This window comes from Coturnix japonica, chromosome 7 (genome assembly GCF_054131305.1).
Source record: "Coturnix japonica strain WE chromosome 7, WE-NBRP24, whole genome shotgun sequence".
Lineage (NCBI taxonomy): Eukaryota > Metazoa > Chordata > Aves > Galliformes > Phasianidae > Coturnix > Coturnix japonica.
Window position 1 is genome coordinate 10330657 of NC_140669.1, and position 25338 is coordinate 10355994.

General features: G+C 41.6%; 3 protein-coding genes across 8 annotated transcripts in view; 2 read left to right on the forward strand and 1 right to left on the reverse strand.

Moving 5' to 3' along the window:
- ERCC3 (ERCC excision repair 3, TFIIH core complex helicase subunit) lies at nucleotides 1-13271 on the forward strand. 3 transcript variants are annotated; one of them, XM_015868685.3, is made up of 15 exons: nucleotides 1-41; nucleotides 121-326; nucleotides 439-675; nucleotides 893-942; nucleotides 1745-1880; nucleotides 2070-2234; nucleotides 3246-3450; nucleotides 4257-4571; nucleotides 5375-5559; nucleotides 5694-5896; nucleotides 7567-7663; nucleotides 7906-8023; nucleotides 9477-9595; nucleotides 12010-12162; nucleotides 12523-13271. In XM_015868685.3, exons 1-15 carry the CDS (start codon nucleotides 23-25, stop codon nucleotides 12655-12657), a joined length of 2343 nt encoding a protein of 780 aa, XP_015724171.1. In that variant the 5' UTR covers nucleotides 1-22; the 3' UTR covers nucleotides 12658-13271. The 3 variants fall into 3 exon arrangements, with proteins under 3 accessions (XP_015724171.1, XP_085408370.1, XP_085408369.1); XM_085552243.1 differs by lacking the exons at nucleotides 1-41; nucleotides 121-326; nucleotides 439-675; ... (1 more) ...; nucleotides 1745-1880; nucleotides 2070-2234 and adding an exon at nucleotides 2954-3082; XM_085552244.1 differs by lacking the exons at nucleotides 1-41; nucleotides 121-326; nucleotides 439-675; ... (1 more) ...; nucleotides 1745-1880; nucleotides 3246-3450 and having other exon boundaries at nucleotides 2108-2234.
- LOC116653672 (uncharacterized) lies at nucleotides 4920-20579 on the reverse strand. Of its 4 annotated transcripts, none has more exons than XR_014947885.1 (3): nucleotides 20440-20579; nucleotides 14323-14435; nucleotides 4920-6975 (listed from the first exon to the last, which is right to left on the reverse strand). XR_014947885.1 is itself a non-coding variant. In XM_085552253.1 (3 exons), exons 1-3 carry the CDS (start codon nucleotides 20101-20103, stop codon nucleotides 6705-6707), a joined length of 477 nt encoding a protein of 158 aa, XP_085408379.1. In that variant the 5' UTR covers nucleotides 20104-20228; the 3' UTR covers nucleotides 4920-6704. The 4 variants fall into 4 exon arrangements, 2 of the variants coding, with proteins under 2 accessions (XP_085408379.1, XP_085408380.1); XM_085552253.1 differs by lacking the exon at nucleotides 20440-20579 and adding an exon at nucleotides 20011-20228; XM_085552254.1 differs by lacking the exons at nucleotides 4920-6975; nucleotides 20440-20579 and adding exons at nucleotides 13468-13734; nucleotides 20011-20235.
- Nucleotides 20242-25338, forward strand: part of CYP27C1 (cytochrome P450 family 27 subfamily C member 1) — a 14820-nt gene continuing 9723 nt past the window's right edge. Inside the window, exons 1-3 of the mRNA XM_015868842.3 lie at nucleotides 20242-20676; nucleotides 24394-24584; nucleotides 24903-25102. Of these exons, the coding sequence (XP_015724328.2) occupies nucleotides 20374-20676; nucleotides 24394-24584; nucleotides 24903-25102 (694 nt within the window). The 5' untranslated portion in view covers nucleotides 20242-20373. The remainder of the gene's footprint in view (nucleotides 20677-24393; nucleotides 24585-24902; nucleotides 25103-25338) is intronic.

Genomic DNA, 25338 nt, shown 5'->3' on the forward strand with positions numbered 1-25338 from the left:
GCCGAGGTTTCCGTCGGCCGCCATGGGCAGGAAGGAGCGGGGTGAGCGGGGCCGGGAGGAGAGGGGTTGGAGGGGGGAGGCGGGCGGAGAGCGGGCGTGTAACGGCGCGGTGTGCTATAGACAAGAAGAAGGGCAAGAAGCGGCACCACGAGGACGACGAGGAGGAGGAGGATGAGGCTCCCGGGAAGGACTCGCAGGAGGCCGTGCCCTCGGCGGCGGGGAAGCAGGTGGAGGACAGCGGCGCTAAGCTGGACGAGTACGGCGCTAAGGACTATCGGCTGCAGATGCCGCTCAAGGCTGACAGCGCCTCGCGGCCGCTCTGGGTGGTACGTGCGGGGCGGGGGCGGAACAAAGCGATACGTCCCCACCTAAACACGGGAGCCCCCAGCACAACCTTGTAGGAGAATCCTCATCTGGCGTCTCGTTGTGTCGCTGTAGGCTCCTGACGGCCATATCTTCCTGGAAGCCTTTTCTCCTGTTTACAAATACGCCCAGGATTTTCTAGTTGCCATCGCTGAGCCCGTGTGCAGACCGACCCACATCCACGAGTACAAGCTGACCGCGTACTCCCTGTACGCTGCCGTCAGTGTGGGCCTGCAGACCAGCGACATCACCGAGTACCTGCAGAAACTCAGCAAGACCGGCGTGCCAGAGGGGATCATCCAGTTCATCAAGGTCAGTCTGCATTGATGTGACACCATCTGACGCTCTGCTCTATCTGCATTACTGCTGTTTTATATACGTTTTCTTTTGCTCAATGTTTTACCACCTTACTGTATTCTGTTATAAGAGAGCAGAGACTTTTATCTTACGTTTTCCCTTTCTCTGCTGTATGTAGCTCCATAAATGTTGGTGTGTTCTATTCCTAATGACTGCTGCTGTCTTTTTGCAGCTCTGTACGGTCAGCTATGGGAAGGTGAAGCTGGTGCTGAAACGCAACAGGTAAAAGCTGCTTTTGGCATAGTTGGTGTGAATGAAGAGATCTGCCAAGAACCCTTGAGAGTAGCTCTGCTGAGGAGAACTGAGGGGTCCTGGCAGATGGTAAACATAACATGAGCCAACAGCGTGTGTTTGCTGCCTGGGAGGACAGTGATATCCAGGGCTGCAAGAGAAAGGGCTGCATGGATCAAGGGTGACCAGCAGGTGAGGGGGGGATTGTCCTTGTAAGGCTCCATCTGAAGCATAACATCCAGGTCTGGAGTCCCCAACACAGGGATGATGTCAGGCTTTTGAAGAGGGTCCAGAGCAGGGCCACAAAGATATCCATCATAGAATTACCCAGGTTGGAAAAGACCTTGAAGATCATCAAGTCCAACTGCAGCCTAACCAGTACCCTACCTCTAAAAACCCTACACTAAATCATATCCCTAAGTACCACATCCAGACGGCTCTTAAACACAACCAGGGATGGCGATTCAAGCACCTCCCTGGGGAGCCTGGAGCACCTCTCTTCCAAAGACAGGCTGAAGGAGCTGGGCTTTTTTAGTCAGGAGGAGAGAAGGCTGCGGGGAGAGCTCATTACAGCCTTCCAGTGTTTAAAAGGAGTTTATAAGCAGAAGATAAATCAACTTTTTGCATGGGTAGATAGTGGTAGGACAAGGGGGAAAGGTTTTAAGCTGAAGGAGGGAAGATTGATGCATGTGAGTGCTTCTGGGCTGTAGATTTAAGCACGTACTGCTTTTTTCTGTAAGTTATTGTATCAATTAGTTCGTAGAGATGTGGAGTTTTTGTCCTTTTCTTGTAGGTATTTTGTGGAAAGTACCCATCCTGATGTCATCCAGCAGCTTCTGCAAGACCACGTTATTAAAGACTGTCGCCTGAGAAATGCCGAAGGTGAAGAAACGGAGCTCATTACAGAGACATTCACAAGTAAATCAGCGGTACGTGCGGCATGGCTTAAAAGGATGGAATTCATATGATAAGCTGCTCGGTAGCTTGGAATCGTTATTGTGCGTTAGTTATGTCAGCAGTTGTTTTCATTTCTGTCAGCCCTGTTAATGAGCCCCACTTCAATGAGTGTCCTGGGGAGCATCTCTAGTGAATCTTTTGGTCTTTTTTGTCTTTTTCAGATTTCCAAGTCCAGTGAAAGTGGCTTTGGTCCATCCACGTCACAAGAAGCAGATGTTCAAAACAAGCCGGATGTCCCAGCTGATTTATATGAGTTTTATGAGCAGATGGACAAAGATGAGGAGGAGGAGGAAGAAACACAGACAGTATCTTTTGAAGTCAAGCAGGCATGAACACCTTTGTTTCTTAGCGTGTGTAGCTTTAGGGGATGTGCCCTGGACTCTAATAGGTGTAAGAGATAATATCTAGTGGTTCCTTGTTTAACGTAAGAGGTCACTGGAAGCCAATAATGTTTCTTTCCTTTTGCCTTCCAAAGTCTTGGGATATTCCTTCCCGGTACAGAGTGAGCAGATTGCAGAACGTTCTTTTCTCTGCCCACAGAGTGCAGTCATTCACAAGTTAGAGAGGTTCCAGAAGCTCAGGGAGGTTCTGTTTGTGCTTGGCTTGATGCTGCTTTGTGCAGGGCTGATGAGGATTCAGTGGAGAGTAAATCTGCTGTTAGTTTCAGAGCTTTTCTTCCTCACAATTGATACTTACAGAGGAAGCTCTTGGTGGCTCTGTTTTCCCAGCTTGAGAAGCCGGAGGTCAGAGCACAGTCCTGACTTGGCCCTCAGAGGAATTTTGTAAGGCCTGTCTTGTTGCTGCATGGTGATTCTAATGATGCTTTTCTGGGGAAAACAGAAGTAATGAAAGGAGAACTTTATCATAACCAAAGAAGTACTTGAGAACTGGAAACAACTTCTGGTGACTGAATCAACCTGTCATTGTGGTGGAGTGACTGCACTGTCAGGGTATGAAGCTTTTCCCTATTACAGGTGTGCGGCTTTGGCAGGGCTTTCCATGCAGCACACGGGACTTACTGTGTTTGTTATTGAGCTTTTTTTTGTTGCAGGGCTTCAGAGTGTAGTTCAGTCACTGCCAGATGAGAAACACATTTCAGATGAATGTGTCTCACACTTCCATCTGTCAAAATAGCTCTCTCTAGTACGGGCTGTTGTTTCAAATGTTGGAGCAGGTGGGTCGTCACAAAGTTATTGAAACCAACTTCAACTCTTGCAGACTTAATGAGCGTGAAATTAAACGTGACTTCATGTAGTACTGCGTAATCAGTAATTGTTAAATGATGTAATAATTCAGATGTGGAGAATTTAGCAGCTGAAGCTTTGTCTCCTCCTCAGGAGATGATTGAAGAACTTCAGAAGCGTTGTATCCATTTGGAGTACCCCTTGCTGGCAGAATATGATTTCAGAAATGATTCTGTGAATCCTGATATTAATATAGATCTGAAACCTACAGCTGTCCTCAGACCCTATCAAGAGAAAAGCCTGAGGAAGATGTTTGGAAATGGACGAGCCAGATCTGGTGTTATTGTCTTGCCATGTGGTAAATTACTGTGTTGATTATTTTTATTTTTTTAAGGGTTTTCTTCCTTAGGGATTTTGTTCTTTACTTGCCTGCAATAATGTAACTTTCAATTCTGACAGCTGCTTGGGCTTCGAACTGTAATAGGGACTGATCTGGGTACAAGCATGCCAAGTCCTGATGGCTTTTAGCAAGTAGGTGATGAGAGCGGTGAGGGTGTTTGTTTCTCTAGTGGCTGAAGAGTTCCTTAATAGCTGTGATAGATCACCATTAACGTTTTTCTTTGTGCCCTCCAAGTCAGCTCTGCTGATCTTCCAGTGAGATGTAGAACTGCTGGCGCTGGAATCATTTCATCCTTGGGTGAAAACAGGGAGGTGGAGGAACTGGGGGTGCAAGCAAAAAAGTTGAGACAACCCATGGGAAGTAATTAAGGAGGGAGAGAATGGGAGACTGCTTGTGGCAGTGCAGGAGATACGAGGAAGGCCTCAAAGAGTGTGTAAGGGATGCTGGAGGAAATTTGAAGCAGGAATGGGAAGACATAAGGACTTGCTGCATGGTATAACGTACACTGCTTGCAGGGGCAGTATGGGGGATGGCCTCTAGTAGAAGCGTTCTGTAGCCACCTGGAATTTATCCCATATTTGAAATGAAGAAAACAGTCTGATTGCTTCAAACTGGCAAAAGCAGCGTTTGCAATGATTTTCTTAAGACAACAGCACGTGGTGGGCAATCCAGTGTGATTTCATACTCCCTCACGCAACTATTGTCCTTCACTCTTTTTCTTTCTATTCCAATGATACCCATAATGACTATCGCTCCTTCCACAGGTGCTGGCAAGTCTCTAGTTGGAGTGACAGCAGCGTGCACTGTCCGCAAGAGGTGTCTGGTCCTTGGTAACTCTGCAGTGTCTGTAGAGCAGTGGAAAGCACAGTTCAAGATGTGGTCCACCATTGATGATAGTCAGATCTGTCGGTTCACCTCTGATGCCAAAGATAAGCCCATTGACTGCTCTATTGCTATCAGCACGTATTCCATGTTGGGACACACGACTAAAAGATCCTGGGAAGCAGAGAGAGTAATGGAGTGGCTTAAAAGTCGAGAGTGGGGCCTTATGATACTCGATGAAGTGCACACTATTCCTGGTAAGTAAATGGCGTGCAGACCCTCATGCTGTATGTACTGTGTGTATGTACAGGAGTTAATCTGCCATCTTTGGTTTTGAGATGCAATTGCACTGTAGGCTTAGGTGTTACTGTCTATTTCTATTCCATTAAATTTAAATAACCATAGTAGTCATTGTCCAGAAATAGCTGTTGTAGTTGAAGACTATTGGAAGCAGTGATGTGCTATTAGAGTGTCTGTGCAGTTATCCTGGCAGTGTGTACCACCCAGCTCTTCTATGCTGCTGTCATGTTTTAACTTGAATGTAATTTGGTCTCTACTGGAAATGATGGATTTCTGGGGTAGACTTTGATGAACCAAGCAGCACGTTGCTGGTGCAGCTCTTTCACTTTTATTCATTTCATAAAAATTAAGGTACAGGATTTGAAACAATACAAAAGATAAATGTTAGAAATTAATATTAGTCCTGAATGTGGCAAAGTCAGCCAAGAGTTCTTGTGTTAGCATCTTTTTATGAAATTCCACATGGCTAAGATAAGTCTTTCTCTATTACTTTTCTTCTTGGGAAGCAGGAAGTAATACAAATGCAAAAGGGTTTTTTAGAGTACATTAAAGGTGCAAACTAAAGCTGACATCAATGTGAAGTTTTGCTGTGACACAGAATACTGTTAGAAGTGTATGTAAAATGGGGTGATAATTCCTAAGACCATTCTTGCTTTGTGTTTAGGAGTTAATGATTGATGTTTTAACTTGTAAGATTGCAGTGCTTGTATTCTAAACCCATTCAGGAGAGTAAACAGAAAGTGTGTCTTGTGTTTCTCAGCAAAAATGTTCAGACGTGTGCTCACTATTGTACAAGCTCATTGTAAGCTGGGACTGACTGCCACCCTGGTCAGAGAAGATGATAAAATTGTTGATCTGAACTTCCTGATTGGACCAAAGCTCTATGAGGCCAACTGGATGGAGCTGCAGAACAGTGGCTACATTGCTAAAGTCCAATGTGCTGAGGTGATGTTCTGCTTTTCAGTACTACTGGTGTATATTTAACATGCTTATAGCTTTAATTTTTTAATATAGATTTAATTTCCAGTGGAATTAAGTGGATAACTGGGATTTACTCTGTGTAAATTGTCTAATTCTAGGTTTGGTGCCCAATGTCACCTGAATTTTACAGAGAATACGTAGCCATCAAAACAAAGAAGCGGATACTGCTGTACACCATGAACCCAAATAAGTTTCGAGCTTGCCAGTTCCTGATTAAGTTTCATGAGCGACGGAATGATAAAATCATTGTTTTTGCTGACAATGTGTTTGCACTGAAGGAGTACGCCATCAGACTTGGGAAGTAAGTGTTGAGTGCTAACGATGATGCTGTTGCTTTCCTCCTTCCTGGAAAATCAGCTTGTGATCTTACAGATCTCAGTAACCTCTAGACATTTGTTTTAATACTTCAACTACAATTCTCATATGAGAGGAGCTCAGGAAACTACTCTTTGAATGGATTTTATAGGCATTGGAACATTAATTCCACTGTAGAACTGTTTGAAAAGAATCTCTGTTTAGCACTTGGCTCAGAGGGGTTTTCATCTGAGTTTCTCCATTTATTGATTTATTATTGAAAGCCACTTGGCAAAACTAGGGAGCCTTTAGAAATCTTTTCAGAGCTATTTCTATAATGGACTGTAGCTTCTCCTGTCTCTCTGTCAGGAATCTTTTCAGATGTGCACTGGGGATCTCTCAGGATCGTCTGCCCTAAATGTCTATACAATTATTGTGACTAGAGTTGACTGAGGGGTTAAACCTCAGTGTGTTTGAGTGGCTTGGGAAGGGATGACCAGGGAGAATGTTTGTGAGGATCAAGTCATACAGCAGCTCCTTGCGGAAAATAAGCATAGGGGCTGGTCTTGTGCTTTCTGCGACAAGCTCAAATGATGTGTTGATTACTGGAAGCTGCGGGGCGTTTTGACTGTATGATTTCACATCTATTGAATTTTGACAGTACTCAGCACAACTGCTAACAAATCTTTCTGCGCTTTCCGAAATTAATGATCGCTTTTCACTCTAGTTTAATGGCCACGTTGTTGTGGCTTAGTGTGCATCACACAGCAGAGCTGGTAGTTCTGGATGAATTCCAACACCCGTGGTCTCTTTCATCATGTTTTAAATCTGTCTGGACAGAGATTAGCTGTAATGATGCCTCTGGAATGTTGCTCGCAGTGTGCAGTGCTCCGCAGAGCAAGAGCCTTTAATAAAGGCACACGCCTGAAAGGGTGCTTGCAAAGGAGCCTAACGGTTTGTAAGTATGGGAAATGCTGCAGAAGTACAGCAGGAGAACTGTCTAAAGAAATATTAGGTGCTTGTCTTTCACATTCTTGACTCGGTTCTCCTTCCCACGTGATTTGTATGGATCTCCAGTTTATACAGCTGTAAGAGATAGAAAGAGGAGTTGCAGTGCTAGATGAAAGAGAACATCATAACAGAAAAGCTCTCTAACCGTAGTTTGCCATGGACATGCTCAAAGTTGGCTTTGGGCATAAAAAGGGAACTGCTAGTTTGGGTGTGGCAGGAATTATTGGTTGTTGGATGCTGCAGTAGTAGCCCAGGTTGTGTCTGCCTGGCTGTGCTGGTCGTTGGTTCCACTGCCTGGTTCAAACATGTGGGGCTGGTGGGCTCACCAGTGCAGGGAAACTGGCATTGCCTGGTGACTGCTGCTGCACCAGCTCCTACTCTACCCCATCCCGTTCCCTTGGTACTAGCAGGGAACGGAACATGCACGTGACAGGAATTATTTTGACTTTAACTTTTGAGGCCTCAGAACTCAAATTTATTAAGCCAGTTTTTACTCTGTCCTGAGTCTGCCATCCAGAGTCACATAGCTCATGCTGTTTTTTCCATTGGAGCTATTAATATGTTTAAATCACCACGTAATGAGCTCCCTGCCATGATATCTTAGTACCTGTTAATAAATGAGACACTGTAAATAGGTTTAATTTGCATGTGTTCTGTTTTTTCCAGACCATACATATACGGTCCTACCGCACAAGGAGAAAGAATGCAAATTCTACAAAACTTCAAGCACAATCCAAAAATCAACACCATTTTCATTTCAAAGGTGAGGATGCGGTGTGTTATTGTACTCATCTTCAGAGTGAACCTTATCTAAGAACATGCTATACACGCACATTGGGCATTTGACGTTTTATTTATTTGGACTAGATGATCTTCTAGGTCTTTTCCAACCTTGATAATTCTGAGATTCTATTATTGCAACTAATAAAGGTGTACTTTGTACAAAACTGTTGTTAGTGATGCATGGAAATAAGATGCTGCTCAGACACCGCTTCTGTTTTGCAGGTGGGTGACACATCCTTTGATCTACCTGAAGCCAATGTTCTGATCCAGATTTCATCGCACGGCGGATCTCGAAGACAGGAGGCTCAAAGACTGGGGCGAGTACTGAGAGCCAAAAAAGGTGAGGTAGTTGTTGGGCTCTGCTCTTTGGAATACAGTACGGCATTCGGATAATTACTCAACTGTTTAGGATACTGAAACATAGACTGAATAAACTTCAGTATCATGAGTAAGAAGGTAGTTATTGGGTTTTCTTTTCTGTTGTAATATGGGTGCCATTTTATCTTTCACTTGCAGCATCTCTTATTTCCTTTCTCCACTTTTTTTTTAACCAGAACTGAATTCTTTCTTAAATACTTCCTTCCATTTTATTTCCCCTCCTGTTACAGTGATTTACTATGCCAGAGTAGCATTTTTCACCCCTTTCTACTTTAACAACTTATGATCAGCTTGTATCAAATCAGCATAGCATTAGTAGAAGCATTTGGTGTTCCTTTTATTTTTTTCCTCTAAACTTGTGAATTTGTATAAACCATGTTAGAATAAAGCATATAAATCGGTTTATGTTGCAGCCTGTTGGCACTTAGTTTAGATAGAACAAGTATTCCCTAGGAAGTGGTCATATTTCAGAGGAAATAATTGATAACTGTCAGGTGGAGAATAAATTTACAGTGCTTCAGTTCTGCATTTGGCTGTTGGGAAAATGACTGATGAAAGCAGAATCTGGGGTTCCCTTTCTCCCACCTGTTTTCATGTGATGGAAAGTCTCTCTTTATTGTGCTCATACAGAGGAGAATTGCTGCTGTTATCTGTAATTTTCTTCCTACCAAAGCACACTCTATGCTTCTGTCTTGGTGTAGTTCAGCAAAGGCCATTTGAAACAGCAAAGCTTATTTTCTGTGCAGTTTATACTTCTTGTGGCTGAAGTTTTGTTTGAAAATGCCTACAAAGCCTGTGTTAGTGAATGAACAGTTAGTGAGACCTTGGGGTTTTGCAAGAGAACCCAGTGCTATTCGAGAGTAGATAAAATAACTATAAGGTTGGTGGGCCTATTTGTTTGATTGGTTTATTTCCTTGTTGTTTTTTGTTGTTAAAGAAAATTAAATGCACAGGCTGGTTTATCCTTTTATCCTCATTTTAATGCAGAAAGATTACTAACTTTGGGTTATTTCTGTTTGATTTTTTTGACATCTATTACCATCTTTGTCCTTGACTTCTTACCATTTGTGTGCAAACTGTTACGTACGTGATTTTTTCTTGTAATTTGTTTTGCCTGGTTAAGTAGCAGGTTCTTCTCAGGGTACCAGATGACTGGGTTAGTCTCAATTTCCTTTTCCATCTCCCTTTAGCCTGTGCTCAAGTTATTATGAACAAGAGTAGGAATTTCAATGTGCTGTGCTTTGTCACTGTGTTTACGTAAGGTCTGGATGCAGCTTGTATTTAAGATACACATTACAGATTGACTTTGTGGAGATAATTCTTATTTGAACACCTATTTTTACAACTTAGTCCACTTTTCTTCTTTGTTGTGGTGATGTAAATGGAACTAACTGTGTGGTGGCTTTGTCTCCTAGGCATGGTTGCAGAGGAATACAATGCCTTTTTTTATTCTCTCGTATCCCAAGACACGCAGGAAATGGCATATTCAACAAAGCGACAACGGTTTCTCGTGGATCAAGGCTATAGCTTCAAGGTAATTTGTCCCTTCTCATGATGAAACTGTGGCCCATGGATATAACTTTAATTCTTTCATTTTATGGCTATGTGAGATACTTAAGAAGTACAGTTGTGAAATGTATCGATGAAGGTTTTGCTTGGAGGCAAAAATTTTTCCAACATTATTCTGTTAACTGTATTACTGTGAGGGTAGATACAAGTAGTTTAATGCAACTTTTAGGAAAGTAAGTATTCTATAAGTGCAGATCCAAAAGTAATGCCTCCTATTTTATCATGTTGGCCCACAGCATCAGAGGTGGGTGTTGGTGGTGTGGCAGTAAAGGCTGAACCTTCCCACCAGTATACCATTACATGTTGATGTTGTGCGACAGATGGCAGCAGAGGGGCAGTCTGACAAAATGGTATTTGACATGGAAGTGCATACGAAGCAAAGGTGTGGGATTGAATTCCTCCATGCAGAAAAAATGGCACCCACTGACGTTCACTGAAGCTTGCTGAGCACTTATGGAGACCGAACAGTGGATGTGAGCACAGTGAGGTGGTGGGTGGTGTGTTTCAGCAGTGGTGACAGTGACGTGAAAGACAAACGATGTTCCAGATGGCCATGCGTCACACCACAAATTGCACAAGGGGAAAGAGCAAGCAGCCTGTACTAGACTGCACTTGAACGTAGATGTTGAAGATCATTAGAGGCATACGTACATTTTGAGGCATCTCTGAGATAAAACCTGTATGAACTGCAGGTACTCTGAACTAAACTGCTCTGTTATCAGTGGCCCAGTTGAAGAGGTCTTTGCATCAGAACAGACATGTCATTGGCTTTGCAAGTAAAAGCCTCATTTTGCTTTGTAGTGAATGTACCTTGACAAAACTGTAGATCAGTCAGCTGCAGGTGATTACAACAGATGAGTCTATGTGGCTATAGCCATGAAAGAGAAATCCTTATGCTTTTGTTTGAGTGTAAGTCTCGGATTGTAGAACTAAGTAAGAGGTTAAAATAGAAGGGTTTTATTTTGCAAGGAAGACTTAGTCATAGGAGTTTGGACTTCAAGGGAATAAAAGTAGTGCAAATGGCAGCTGAGTGTCTGGGGCAGAATTTTTAGCTGCCCAGTACTGGAACGTTCTTTGTTTGAAGATTAGTAACAAAATGTTAGATTGTCTGTTTTCTTCTGTTTGCTGAACTTTAAGCTTTAGTCATAGCTGGCATTGAACAATAATAGGGTTGGAAGAAACTTGAAGAAACCATCTAATGTTTCTTCATTACAAGCCAGAATCAACTGTGTATGTCATTCCCAGCAGATGTTTGCCTTTGTGACTCTACTTCATCTCTAGGCAATTATTTCAGTGCTGTTATCTTTTCCTTTAGAATTTTTATTCCTGATGCCTAATACTACTAAAAAATTGGTACTCTCTTAAAAAGGTAAAAGTTTGCATTTTTCTTCTAGGACTTCCTTCATTTCATCTATCAGTTGCTCATTTCTCTGCCTTTCAGCAAAAGGGAATTAGGATAATTGGTTGCTACATCACATGTTTTGTCTTTGTTTCTTTTATACAGCCTTGTTGACACTATTTGCTGCTTGGAGCCTCAGTTATTTAGGCATTGTTTGGTTTGCTAACCAAAGTTTAGTTACTGCACTGTATTGGTTTTTTGAGATTGAATGCAGGATATATTGAATTTTAAACCAACTGGAGAAGAACTTATTGTGTCAAAGAATCTGATGACTTTAAACTTGGCATCTGTTCAACAGCTTAAAAAAATTGCGATGCAGTGGAAATTCTTTCTGTTTTATGAAATACACTGGCACAGTTTTGCAACAACTGCGAACAACTACATGCTAATGCAGTTCTTCCTGTGGTTCCATTTCATTTTTGAGGTGATCATAGCTCATGTGCTTCATAAACAACAAGAGGAATCATAGAATTCATTTGTTCATGTAATAGGACAAGTTGCTTCTCTGAATAGATTCTTGAAACTGCATATTTCTTAGAGAAATACATTTTTTTCAATTTAGAAATTGCCACTGACAACAGTGATGCTGCTGACCATTTGTTGCAGGTTGTTGTGCAGTCTCTTAACAATTAATTGTGAATATTCCTAAATGTGTATGTTAAAATTCTTGGTGTCTGAAAGCTAATTGATTATTTTTATGAAATACAAAGTACTTTTGCATGATTACACTTTATACTATATAAAGGACTAGTTCTTACACTGAACAAAACCTGAAGTTAAAGCGTAAAGTCAGCCTTCCAGTAAGGTTCCTGGTCAAGCTGGTATGGAATGACAGTGTTTGGCATGCGTTCTTTGTCTAGAGATACTGCATTTCCAGACAGAATGTAGCAGCAGATTGTGGGGTGGAGGATACACTTACACATGCACCATAACTAACAACAGCTCAAAAACCCTGCCTTTTACTGTGCTCTGTTTCTTAGGTAATAACAAAGCTTGCAGGCATGGAAGAAGAAGAACTTTCATTTTCAACCAAAGAAGAACAGCAGCAGCTTCTTCAGAAAGTACTACAGGCATCTGACCTAGATGCTGAGGAGGAGGTTGTTGCTGGAGAATATGGTTCAAAGTCAGTTCAGGTAATGAAAAATACTTTGAAAAGAAAGACCGTAACTGCAGTAGAATAAGACCATTCCACTTGAATTCTGAATGTGAGGCCACCACTGATGCCTTAGTGTCTTTGTAAAATACTGGAAAACATATCTTTTTTTAAGTTGTGTTAGCACTTGACTAATTAATTCACTGATTTCCACATACCCAAAGGGCAGAAACTAAAAGGCCACTTTACATTGATAGGCAGTTACTTTCTTAGTAGAAATTCTCCTTTAAGGAAAATAAATACCAGCTTTGAAGGCTTTTTGGTCTGAAGGTCTGTAGGTGAGAGCTGAGCTGTCTAATTATACACTGTAAGCATATGTTTTTTCTCTCCATATTTACAGATGTCACGTCGTACAGGCACAATGAGCTCGATGTCAGGAGCAGATGATGCAGTTTATATGGAATATCACTCATCTCGGAGTAAGGCGTCTTCAAATAAGCACATCCACCCGCTATTTAAGCGTTTCAGGAAGTGATGTCCTTCATGTGTGCGTTCTATAAGAACTGTCCATCTATGTACATCTTTCCACAACTAAACATATGGCAGGTCCTCTAAAAGGCATCTTTGTGTGCATCCGTATAGCCACGTTTTTGTTTAGCAACATTTATGTTCTTGTGATTGAATGTGAAAGAAGAACTAAATCTCATCATGGAGATATATATTATCCAGTGACTGGATCCTGGCTGTACCTGTCTGGTTTTCAGCGTGAACAGATCTTATTTTTATTGGCTGAAGACACTTTTTCAGGTGAATTCTGGAAAGGTTTTGTATATGAGCTTTGTACTGATGTTAGAAATATTTATCTGATTACTGTCTACTTAGCAAAACACTGATGTTTAAATTGCTTAAACAAAAGTTATTGAGTCTTGTTAGGAGCACTTTACATAATGTTTTTCAACTGGGACTAGTTGATAACCATGACTTAACTTGTTTTAAAATCCTACCAAATTGGCTGAAATATTTCAAAGTTTCAGGATGAAGAGAAACTAGAGGAAAGCGTTAGTAAGTACAAATAAACTGTGCTCCATTTCCCTTATTTTTGTTGCTACTGTTGAGATGTTTCTGAAATAAAAGCTGTTTCCCTTGTTCTTTATGTTCTGTTTATTAGTTACATAATAAAACCATAACTGCTAAACAGTGCAGTGTCACTGTAGAAGTTACTGTTGGATCAAAGAGTGTTTTGACTTGCCAGTGACTAGGAGGCAGATGCATGAAGGAAGTAAATGCAGTAACGTTCTAGAAAATGTGTGGAGAGGTAGGAGAAGCTTCTGGTAAAGAGCACTCATAAAAAACAAACAAAAACCTTCAATTTAATATTGTAGCAGTTAATGGTTAGAACAGTGATGCAGTATTCTGCAAATCTTGGTTGTGGTGTCTAGTGATCATACTGTAAATAATGGTCTATGTGGGATGCAGTACTTCCAACATTATGCAAAGAAAAATAATTGTAAGAGGTAAGAATCCATGTTCCAGTAATGGCGCGTTGGTGTTCAGTTTAGATCAGTAATTTGATAGAATTACTGCAGTAGTTATTCCATACAGATGATTGTGGCTGCAGGTGGCAAACAGATGTGCTGTTAGTATAGAACAGTTGCTGTCTTGTATCTACGCTGTAATATACTCACTCAATTCTGCCTTCCAGACAGGAATCTGTTGCTAAGAAAAACTACTTGTTCCTCACCAACGGCATGCATTAACAATTCTCTAAAGCATGACTCCAAATGCAATGGGCACAACATGCTGATCCAGAATTAGTCTGCAGTGCCAGTTTTGTAGGAAATGAAGCTATCTTGTTCAGCTACGGAACTCAGCACTGAGTTTTGTCACACAGGTATCTATTTGAAGCAGTATGGGAGGCTGCAAGCATGATGTGTCACAGTAACTGCACAGTGTGTGGTGGGCTCTCACTGCCTTGTGGCCTGAATCCCAAGAATCTGGGCCCTAGCTCTCTAAAGTTGCAGTCAGGTGCTCACGTTCTTTATCAGATGCTTGCTGGCCAGTGCTTTTATTGTGCAGATGGATTGTGAGATTGCTTGTTACACAAACTGTAGAAACAAAATGTCTGAGATCTCTGAGCTTGTCTTGAGGAAGCATGTGAAGGAAACCCTTTTTTTCTGCCATTACACTTCTGAGTACGTACCTTTCCGAGATGCTGCCTGTATCCCTGTAGGAGTATTCTGGTGTAACACTGCATTGTTTAGCAGCAGCCAACAAAGTGCAATGCAGTTCTGGATCCTGATAAACCGTTGACACCTGCAAATGATACAACTTGATGATATCCTGAATTCTCGTTAAGTGAGAGGCAAAAACAACATGAATTTGTATAGCAAAACTTTTCAGACTGAGCGGTGGCAGAAGCAGGTGTACTTTAGGGTAAGTGTGTTACTTCTTGGAAGTTGTGAATAGAAGTGCAATATCTTTGGACGTAATTCAGGATACTCTATTCCTGATCACCTCCTTAGCTCGGCTGAATTCCTTACTGAGAAAACTTGCACTTTCTAACTTCTTCATGGAATTGTTATTCTCTTTGTGGTTCTGGCAGTCTACAGTACTGAAATTCATGTTTGTGTTCATCCCCACAGCAAGTCAGCAAGTGTCTGTGAAAGGATTAATACTTGAAGAGTACTGCTGTTCATTAGAATGACTTACAGGACTATAAGGGCACGGTGACATTGGTGTTTTAGTTTCCAGCAGCATTTCAGCTCTGCAAAGTACTGCAATAGATGCCGTTTCTATTTCTCTGTGGTTTCCTGTGCCCTCATGATGCTCACAGTTTCTAGTGGTACCTTTTTACAACCTGTTGAGGAACTTAAAAATGGGAATTGAAGGCAACTACTTCTCAGGTACACCATTAGACAGGATAAGGATCTATACCTGCTACAAGAAATCTACATGTAGAGCTGAATCATTTATTTATTGCAGTCGATTTATGTTTTTTTTATTGAAGCATTAAATAGTAAATAATACACAGCGCTGTCAGATGCTGGGACAGATTTGATTGTTTGGATCTGTGTGTTCTTTTATCCAAATTTGATTAAGATTTTAAGTTACCGTATGGTAGATGAAACCAAAGACAGAGAAGTAGTTTTCATTTGTCTCTTAAACTAAAGCTGCTTCATGAGTAAATTACCTACAATACCTCCATTGTCATGCTTTGTTAAGTTCAAATTTGTCTTTTTCTCAGGAAAAAATAATGGGGATTTGGAAAGTATTTAGAATTCCAAATAAATGATTTCACAACTTGAAAAGGTCCTTCAAAATATGCATTTAAGAGCGGTCAGAAGAAGCACAAACCGTGACTAATGGCACGGCTTTGTCAGTGAAAAGACGTTTCAATTTGCACTGAAATTTTTTGCTGAAATTTCTGACATTTCGGTGCTTAAGCTATTCTTCCTTTTGACATTTCTGACCTCTCTTTATCGTGTTACCTGAAGGTGTTACTTGGGCCAAGTTAAATGCCTCCCTTTTGCTTCCATAGATGCCTTTAGATGCATTAGCTATTTGAACACTGGAATGTTTTATATGTAGCACAATATTTATGATACTGTTCAAATAATTACAAGCCAGATATAGCCAAGGCTATTGAACAATGAAAATAATTCTGAGAAAACACAATTCCTGCTAAGATGATAATGTAACCACTGTCCAAATAGCAAAGCTATTATGACACAAAGAAAGCTTCAGATGAACTTTGTCGGAGTTCATGCAAAGAGGAGGGCAAGTTTAAATTGGATTTAGAAATAACTTAGTGAAGGTAACAAAGTACAGTTAAATATGACCCCACTAGGGGGTCTAGGCTGAGAGAACAGTGTGAGTGGATTTCCAGGCGAGCTGTCCTCCAATAATAATACGCAATCTTAAATTGTCAATAGTCAGGTTTAGTTTAGTGATACCATTACATACCAGAAGTTAACTAAAATCGAAGCTCTTTTACTGTGGAAGAGGCGTGTGCTCCAACTGGTTTGAAATAAAAGATGTCCAAACTGACTAGTTACATAAAACAACTTTTCAGAATCAGCAGACTGACAGACTAGCGCAAAAGTCATGGCTTAAATCTGAAGAACTGTATGTTCATTCAGGTTTCTATTGAGTCTGATGAATTCATGTGCTGGGAGGTTGTGGAAGTAGGAGAAAATGTTAATCTTCCAAGTCACATGAATGTGTTTTGGTTGGCTAGAGCTGACAGCATAACTTCTCCTTTACGGTTCAGTGGGCTTACGTGGATTGGAATGAACAAGTTTTATGTTTATGCAGCTACATTCACCATTTTTTTGAGGGAATTCCTTGTTTCTCTGACACCACTGGAAACAAACATGTGACTGTATTTCTATGGAAAAGGGGACCAGACAATGCACATCCTTCCACAGGCCGAGCTTTTACCAGAGCATGTGAAACGTGCTGCTGCTCTCTCAAATGTAGGTAAGTTTCATTCTTTCACTTTATCTTTTTCTAGTCTGCTCTAGGAGACTTATGTCAGCTTTGTCTCTTGGAGCATAACTCTGGGTTTTACTGATGATGCTGATTATTTAACATGTAGTTGGTCATTCTGATCTCCATCTTGGATTCTGCTGTAGTTAAGGATGCAAAGTGTGGTGGTAAAGCAGCAAACAATGATGAATGTATTAATAACTCTTATTGTGTGGTTCTGTTTGACTTTCAAATTATTATCTGGCACAGCAAAGAGAAGAAAATAGTGTAATTACATATTCAGTGCTGTGGTAGCCCACACAATCACTCACATTCTTAAGTATTCCATTCCTGGTTTTCACTGTTTAACCACAGAATAATTTGGCTATTATAATTCCAAATATTATTTTTCAATATTTTAGCTAGGAAAACTAGACTGTATCTGTATTGATAGATTACCATAGTAATTATGTGCCATACACCATAGTATTATTGATAACTATTGATGACCAGGTTCGGGTCGGATATCAGGAAGAGGTTCTTCACTGACCACATGGTCAGACATGGAAGTGGTCACTGTGCTAAGCTTACTGGAGTTCAGGAAGCATCCCAACAATGCTGTCAGACGTGTGGTCTGATGTTTGGGTGGTCGTGTGGAGCCAGGAGTTGGACTCAGTGATCCTTATGGGACCCTCTGAACTCAGGTTATTCTGTGATTACTGTACAGTGTTATTGTATAACAGCATTATTGTGAAAGTCTATCTGAACTTGTATCTACTAGCAGATCTTCATTTCTATTCCATCTAACAGACCTCCTACAATTATCTATCATGTTCCAAACATATTTATAAGATGATATTATGACTGGGGTTTTTAGATAGCTTACTTTGTGACCCATCTGTTGTTATTACAAGCTGCAGTGTGCAGGCCTCTAAGCCTCTGAACATGATCTTTAAATAAATGATTAAGAAGTCTATCCACATAGCAGAGAGAATATATATATAGGTGTTCGTTTTTTATTTCCTAAAACTAGGTTTATTGTGATTCCTGTGCTGGGACTATTGCCACCTCTAGAAGTTCCTCTGAGAAAAACTAGGTGCTGTTCTGATGAAGTGCTTAGAGGACAAAACTTCTGGAACTCTTTTTCAAGCAGGCTGGTTACAAAAAGTCTCTTACAATTAATTTTGTGGAGAAGAGGTAATTCATTGTGAAGTGAAGGGTAGGGGAGAGGGAACCAAATGCCCAAATATGGAATTAACTACAAAAATGTACAAGCAGAGAAAGCTAGTGCCAGCTGCAAGACTGAAGGCCTACAGTGTACAGTGTATCTGAGTTTCTTACTAGTGTATGAATAGAAGCAGCTGCTTTACATGATGGTGTGAGTCTGGTAGGAAATACCATATTAATAGATGTGAGAAGCAGTTACAGGAGGAACATATAGTATCTCCATCCATCTAGAGATTAGAACTTGAAAATCAGTTGTTAAAGCTGGAGAGTTACTGCATAAACTTAAAAACAAAATTGACTTTTAAGTTTCTGGTACTGATCCTAATTTATTTCTAAAGTTCTGATGTAACCTTTATTATGTATGGCTATGGGGTTATACCGGTGTTTCTGGCAAAGTGAATTCGTGCTGTTTTCATGTTATTTGTTGATTTACGATCTAGGGACATCACATGTTATTCAGTAGCTTTAAATATCTCAGATATTGTTCTTAGAACATGGCAAATGTAATCTAGATGATTTAGTTTGGGCTGTCCATCCTTTAGGACTACTGTCCATCTTCCTGTTCTTTTTAAATCCCCCTACAGGTATCTCTTAGTGCATCTACTAATTGCTTTAAGAGCTACTCCCTGCTCTGGTTTGTTTTTTCTCTCCTACGCTGTCTATAAGCAAGATATGGAATTAGCTTTCACTTGTAAAAGTCAGAACAAGTTTATCATCACATCTACCTGATTTTTTTTAGTTATTATTATTATTTTTTTCCCCCAGAACCACTTATTTCGTAAGTAACTGTGTCTCCCAAACCATCTTCAGACAAACATTAAAGAAATAACATATCTACACCAGTCATATACATAGACAGATGGGAAAGTCCAAAGGTAATCTAGAATGTGAAACCCCCAGTCTGCGCCCAACAGATGTATATCAAATCTGCTCATCCAAAGTAAGTGGGAGCAATTACATAACCTGGTGAGGTAGCTTGGCAGTCTGAAATGTGCGAGAGAACCCAGAGACATCTGAGGTAGCATTGCTATCTGCAAATCTACCCGGGACATTTGTAGCTGCAAACTAAGCCTATTATTTCTTTTTCTTCTGATATGCATCTTAACAAAAGATGTGTATATCCGTGTCATGCTTCTGGCACTCATCTTTACCACATGAAATAACTCTCTCAACCACATCTATTTATCATTTTTAAAAGCTTCTAATTTTTTATGTTGCTTTTCTCCGGACCTTTTTAAATATATAGAAGCCTATTTTAGAGGCACTGATTTAGCTTAAACAAGTGTGTACTTTATAGAGGCTCTTTATCCTGTGCATTTTATTCCTGGAACGCTTAATGCTGTGCTCACAAAGGCTGATGTCTTATGGGAGGTGGGCTTTCTTCTCAGTGATAAAATCAAGCATGTACACAGATCTTAATTTGTTTGTGTGCCCAAATATAAATGTACAAAAAACATAGAGGATATAGGGAAAACAAAGACAAATAACTTTGAAGCTCACTAAACTTAGTCATGACTAAATTGCTGGGAAAGTAAGTTCTAGAAATGTGGATCTTGCCTTAAAATTTCCTCTGTCTTGTGGTTTTACCAGAGCTCCTGATCCACGTGTAACTGAGCTGGATCTCTTGTGCACCCTTTCTGAAGCTACTGAAGTTTATACAGAATATTGTTGTGTTGGGGGATATGATTTAACTGGGAAGTATTGGTTGGACTGGATGATCTTCTTGGTCTTTTCCAACCTTGGTAATTCTGTGAATATCACTAGTACCTCTGTAAGAATATAGAAATGGGTATGAAGGTAGAACAAAGGGCTTCAAAACTGTGCAAAACAAGCTGATCTACAGGTTGGAGCTCAAGTTCTCTGTGTGTGACTATAGACCTGTAGAGCTGAATCAAGCAGAAGCTGAGTGAAGGTTGTTGGTGGTTGAAAGGTACTGGATATTTTCTACTAAAAGAAAGACACAAGGTACATGGTTTCACAAACTCACCCCTCCGGAACACAAATAACATCTCTGGATATTGTAATAAGTTTGTAATGTTACTGTGGAAAACCACTGCTGTTTTCTGTGGATGTAGGAACGTTTCCATATATATGTTATTGGATGATAAATAGTACTAAGAGAACTTCTCAAAGAAAACGCTGTGTTTTCTAACATATGGAAGGGGGGAGAAGATTAAAAAGGCCCCAAACTCACCTTCTTAATGAAGGAGAAAGTTGGGATAATCCGCGTGTGAGATTTTGCCAACGCAATTGGGGAAAGAGGGGAAAAAGTAAACTTGGACTGCATGCTTAATGGGCAAAGTTATCTGATTTGAATTATACGAAATAATAGGTTCGTTCTATTCAAGTCTCATCCCAGACCCACCCCCCTTTTCCAGCCCTAGGGGAGGGAGCGTTAAATAATGGTCTGTGTAAACTGATGCTCATGCAGTAAGAGTTTGGAGTAGTGCTGCTTGTACAAGTTAAAGCAGGCAGCGAAGAAAGAGCAACCAAATAAAAAGCAGCTGCGAGGGAAAAAGAGAATAAAAAAGAGGGAAAAAATAATAATAATAAAGCCATGTCTTTCCTCACGAGAGTCCTGACAACGAAATACAAGCAGACACTTGAAGCCGAGAGGACTTACTTCCAGCACACGCTTTTTGCCAGCAGGTTTCAGCAGGCGGCCGGGCTGTCGGGCGGTCAGTCCCTGGAGGTGCGGAGCGGAGCGGGGAACAAAACGGCTCGGCCGGGGGAGCTGCTGGAGCCCAACCCGCAGCTGGGCAGGGTGAAGAGCTTACACGAAATGCCCGGACCCAACACCCTCTACAATCTCTATGAGTTCTTCTGGAAGGACGGCTTCGGCCGCATTCATGAGATCCAGGTAGGGTTTAGTTGGTTCTTTCGGGTTTTATTCACGTCGGATTACCGAACCCTTTTTCTTTCTTTCCCCTCACAAAACGTTGCCTAATCGCTGCGTTACCGCATCGCCGCGTTCCTGCTGTTATGAAAGAGCCGAGGCCAAGGAGGTCCCCGTTCAGTTTCCGTGTCCCTCAGCTCTCGGAGCTTTAGCACTTTTGTTTCGGGTTGTGCGGGAGTTCCCCTTGTACATGTGGGGCGACCTCTTCTCCGGCACACCCAGGCTTTCAGCTCTCCCCTATCTCACGTTTACGCTTTTTGGGGGCTTTTAGGTGTGTGCCACGCTCCTAAGGGAAAAAGGGAACATCTATGGAGCCGGGCTGCCTCAAAGGCTCGTGCTTCCCCCGCACTTTTGGCGGCGGAGCTGGTAAACGAGGCTTTTCCTCCAGCCTGGAGGTGAGGCCGTGCCGAGGTACCTCAGCCCGCAGGGGCTTCTGCCCATCCTTCACCTCAGCCCGGAGTCACCCCGCTGTGCCTAGAAACCATTTTTCCTCCCCTCGCTTCTACCCTGGCCTCTCCTTATGTAAATATACTCGGGCTATACCGCTCCCCTGAGGGGGGCGGTGGATGCGCCTGGCCCCCAGCAGCTGCGGAGGGGCCGCCCGCAGGGCCCTCCCCTCAGCGGGAGGCGGGTGGTTTGAAACCTTCCCCTGGAGGGGGCCGTACAGGGGGGAACAACGGTTTGTGGATCGCGCTGCCCGAGCCCTGCCCGCACCTCCTCCTCCTCTGGCGGCCCCACAGGCGGGAATAGGGGCGTGATGGCGGCGGGAGCTGCCGGAGGGTGGAGAGAGACCGAGAGAGACTCGGGTCCTTCCTCAGAGAGCGGGGCCGCTGTCACCTGGAGTGGGGGTGGGAGGTTGGGGGAGGAACCTCAGTCCCGTCCCTCGTGTGGGGGCAGCGCTCAGTCCAGCTTTGGAGACCAGCAGGAGTAGAGCTTAAAGGAGCTGGAAAGTGGGGTCTTCAAAGGAGCTGGGTGTAAAGGAGGGTGGGGGACAAAAAGTCAAACTTGTTCCTTAGTTTTGACTCTGTTGTTTGTCACTTGGATCTCTAAAAAGAGCTGTCAGTCTGTCCTGTGATCTGAGCTAGAATGCTGCTGGTGAACTGACTGCTTAATTACTTAATAACACCTACGTGCAGATGAAACTTGATTGTATTTGCTAAAGGTGTTTTGTTATGCTGCCTGTCTTATTTCCACTGCTGCTGTGGTAGTGCCCAGTTTGTCAGGCGCTCTCTGTGTGCTGCAGCACCACAAAAAATAGCTTGTACGTTGAATTCAAGATTTCACTGTTGTGAACATGAAAGTCAAAACACTGAAAAGCATCAAAGTATTGGAATGGGTATAAAAATGGGTGAGTGGTGTATGCTCTGATACAGGAAACTTCTCCACCGAATCTTATTCATAGAGGGCAAAGTGGGAGGAAGGATGAGGAGGAGCTGTAAAGCGATGCTGGTTTTAATCCTGCATAGTCTCAAAAATCACTTTGCAAATCACAGATGGCCCATTTGCATACACGCTGCATGCAAGCAGGCATTAGCCGGCTTAATAACAGTCTGTTAAATTTAACAATACAGTGAACATCAGGAATGAATTAATTTGAAACCCTTTGGTAACCAGCAGAGCTACTTAAGCAGTGTCCTTTGGTGTGCAGCAATGCTCATAGGCTATATGCAGGAGGGGTGGGGAAAGCTGGGCTCTTCACAAAGGAGGTTCTGTTCTCTGTAACATGATTCCAGTTAGTCCTGGCCAAAGCAGCAATGCTTACAGCAATTATGATAAAGGGAATGTATTCCTAATTTGACAGGATCGGATCTTGTGTCTCATCAGTACTATTAGAGTATAAAGGAAATAAAGGAGAGGGGAAAGGAATTGGATGCTTACAGAATTTATGACGTGAAAGAACATATGGTGTGAGAGTGGTATGCGAGACGTTAAACTGTAATATTTTTAAGGTCTGGAATGAGGGAATGAAAACCTGTGTTGTGATAGAAAATATGGAAGAGAAATTCCAGACATTTCTTTAAACATCAGGTTAACACTGAGCACCATTCTGCTGAAAGCAAGAGGAGGCCAAACACCTTGTCCTTGTCCATTTCTGTTTGAGAACTGATATGCCATTTATTTGATTGAATGGTCCTCTTATGTCATCCTCACCATCAGTGGGAAAAACAGACAACTCTATTACAAAGTTTGATGTGCCTGACGTTCTGAGATTGGTATCCACCTCCCTGTATCCCCCTCAAGCCACTGCCTTTTCTTTGCACCATTTGTGCCACAACATGCCTACCTTAAAGACTCGTGGTCTCAGTTCTCTCCCTGCTCAGCTTCAATATCCCTTGAAATTCCTCTGGGCCAAGATCTGCTTTGGATTTTGGGAGTGTTTCTTAGTTGTACATTGGTCTGCATGAATGTTTGGTTAACAGGAGACCAAGCAGGAGTGGTCATGGTTGAGTTCCTACTGCAGCGCTTCCTTTGTCAGGGTGACAAATGTATGTGTCTAGTTTGAATCAAGATGCTGTTGAAGACGGGAAGAATATGGTTGTAGGAGATTTAACTGCCTGTTTAAACTTGACTGAAATTGGCCAATGTGTTTCAAAAGTAGTTAAGCAGAGACCACAGTTGTGCAACTCTTGTTTTGTTTGGAAAGCAGGCAGAAAGAACTACATTTTTATAGGCACTCAGTATCATATGGTAAGAAATGATTCATGTGTCTTAAATTTACTTGTGGCAACTGAACATTGCATCTCTCTGAGCAATGCTGATTAAAACACCTCATAAATTAATCTTGGTCAGTGCTGGACTTTCACTAGCTTAATTTTTTAAGATCTTTTAACACCTTAACCAGTCTTCAATCTAAGTCCTCATATGGTTTTGACTGTTCCTTTGTAGACTTATTTTCTCCCCTAGGATGATGCTGAGCCTCTGTTCCAAACAAGTTCCTGGTTGTTGTGTTTCATTTCACAACATCGGAATTAAACTTGTTGAAAATAATCAGTACATTTCCTCAGACACTGATTCATCACTTTATGTTTAATGGCCTGTTGCTCGCCTCCAGCTTGAATCATACAACTCGTGGATCAACCACGAAACAAACCTCCCTGCTGGAATAATGCTTCAACTTTCTCTTCCTTTTTCAGAATTAATCCATGTCATGAATTGGCTGTTCATCAATGTGTCCCAAAGCAAAGGGTTTTTTTTATTAGGCTGTTACACTGTCACTATCCTAGGTTAGGTGGAAGAAACTATAAGCGTTTCTTTGTAAACTGCTACAGTAGGTACATTAAAGGCATTTAAAGTGAATTAGGGTATCTCTCTGTTATACCTTCAAATTCACATACTGCCCTGTTCTTTTCATCCCCCGAAATTCTAATTTATTTGATCTGAAGATACTTGTGTTTTTAAATGCCCTGTATACTTCCATCTTCTCAATAGTTTATTTCACCAATGGTTTTGTGCCCTAGAACTGTATTTTCAGTCAGTGTGGCCCCTGTATTTTCCTAATGGGTTTTCCCCAGTAATACATTGATGCTTTCTTGTGATATTTCAAACCATTCCATGACTAAAAATCCAGGAATCAAATTCTAGGTGTGATGGGTTGACTCGGTTTGTGACTAAATCTCAGCTTCCTTCTCAGTTTCCTTAGTAATATTTTACTTCTGTTTCTCTTTGTTGGTGACGTTGTAGCAAAAACACACTCAGGAATATGGAAAGATCTTCAAGTCTCACTTTGGTCCCCAGTTTGTTGTATCCATTGCAGATCGAGATATGGTTGCTCAAGTGCTCCGGTCAGAAGGTAGAGCACCACAGAGAGCTAACATGGAATCGTGGCAGGAATACAGAGACTTACGAGGAAGAGCTACAGGACTAATTTCAGCGTAAGTTCTGTCATGCCTTCATTTTTTTTTAAGTTTTGTTGTAAGATTTTAATCGTTCTTCTGAAAGACTGCGCAGGTCATTTGAGAATCCAGGCTTTTCTATAGATATCCATGTGGTTAGCAGGGGGAAGCTTGCGTAAACTGACAGTGCATGTATGAGTGTGTGGTTAGTTGCCACTGGGAGTTGCCCACAGTCAGCACTGACATCGCTTGTTTATTTAGAGGAAAAGTGATTTTCTGAGCCAGTCTATTGCTTCCATGGTGGCAAAATGCAATAATTTTGTATAGACACTATTAATGATTTATTATTTTGTCTAGAGAGGGGGAACAGTGGCTAAAAATGAGAAGTGTACTGAGGCAAAAGATTCTGAAACCCAAAGATGTGGCAGTTTACTCTGGAGGAGTCAATGAAGTCGTCACAGATTTAATTAAAAGAATCCACACCCTCAGAAGTCAAGAGGAAGATGGGGAAACAGTGACCAATGTTAATAATCTTTTCTTCAAGTACTCAATGGAAGGTAAGTCTTGGTTATGTAATACCCATAAGAAAAGATTAATATAAAGCAACATGGTTATGTTTAGCTATTTTTGTCATATGTTACTGTTACCTTATTGTGATTAATCTGAAATGGGGACTGTGATGCTTTGTGTTTGTATGCAGCTCTCCCAGCTTAAGGAAATGGATATTGATAGAATTGCTTTGTACAATCCAAAGAGGTACTTTGTATTAAGTAACGTTTCACGTGGAAATGCT

Excerpts from the sequence above, each read along its gene's own strand:
- ERCC3 (XM_015868685.3), top strand. Across the intron at positions 4,572-5,374 it reads TGAAGTGCACACTATTCCTG|CAAAAATGTTCAGACGTGTG; the intron begins GTAAGTAAATGG and ends TGTGTTTCTCAG. Across the intron at positions 9,596-12,009 it reads ATCAAGGCTATAGCTTCAAG|GTAATAACAAAGCTTGCAGG; the intron begins GTAATTTGTCCC and ends TCTGTTTCTTAG.
- LOC116653672 (XM_085552253.1), bottom strand. The coding sequence starts at position 20,103 with ATGCAGTCCAAGTTTACTTTTTCCCCTCTTTCCCCAATTGCGTTGGCA. Across the intron at positions 14,436-20,010 it reads CTTTCTCCTTCATTAAGAAG|GTGTCAACGGTTTATCAGGA; the intron begins GTGAGTTTGGGG and ends TATCATTTGCAG. Across the intron at positions 6,976-14,322 it reads ACAGGCAGCATCTCGGAAAG|CTGTATAAACTGGAGATCCA; the intron begins GTACGTACTCAG and ends TATCTCTTACAG.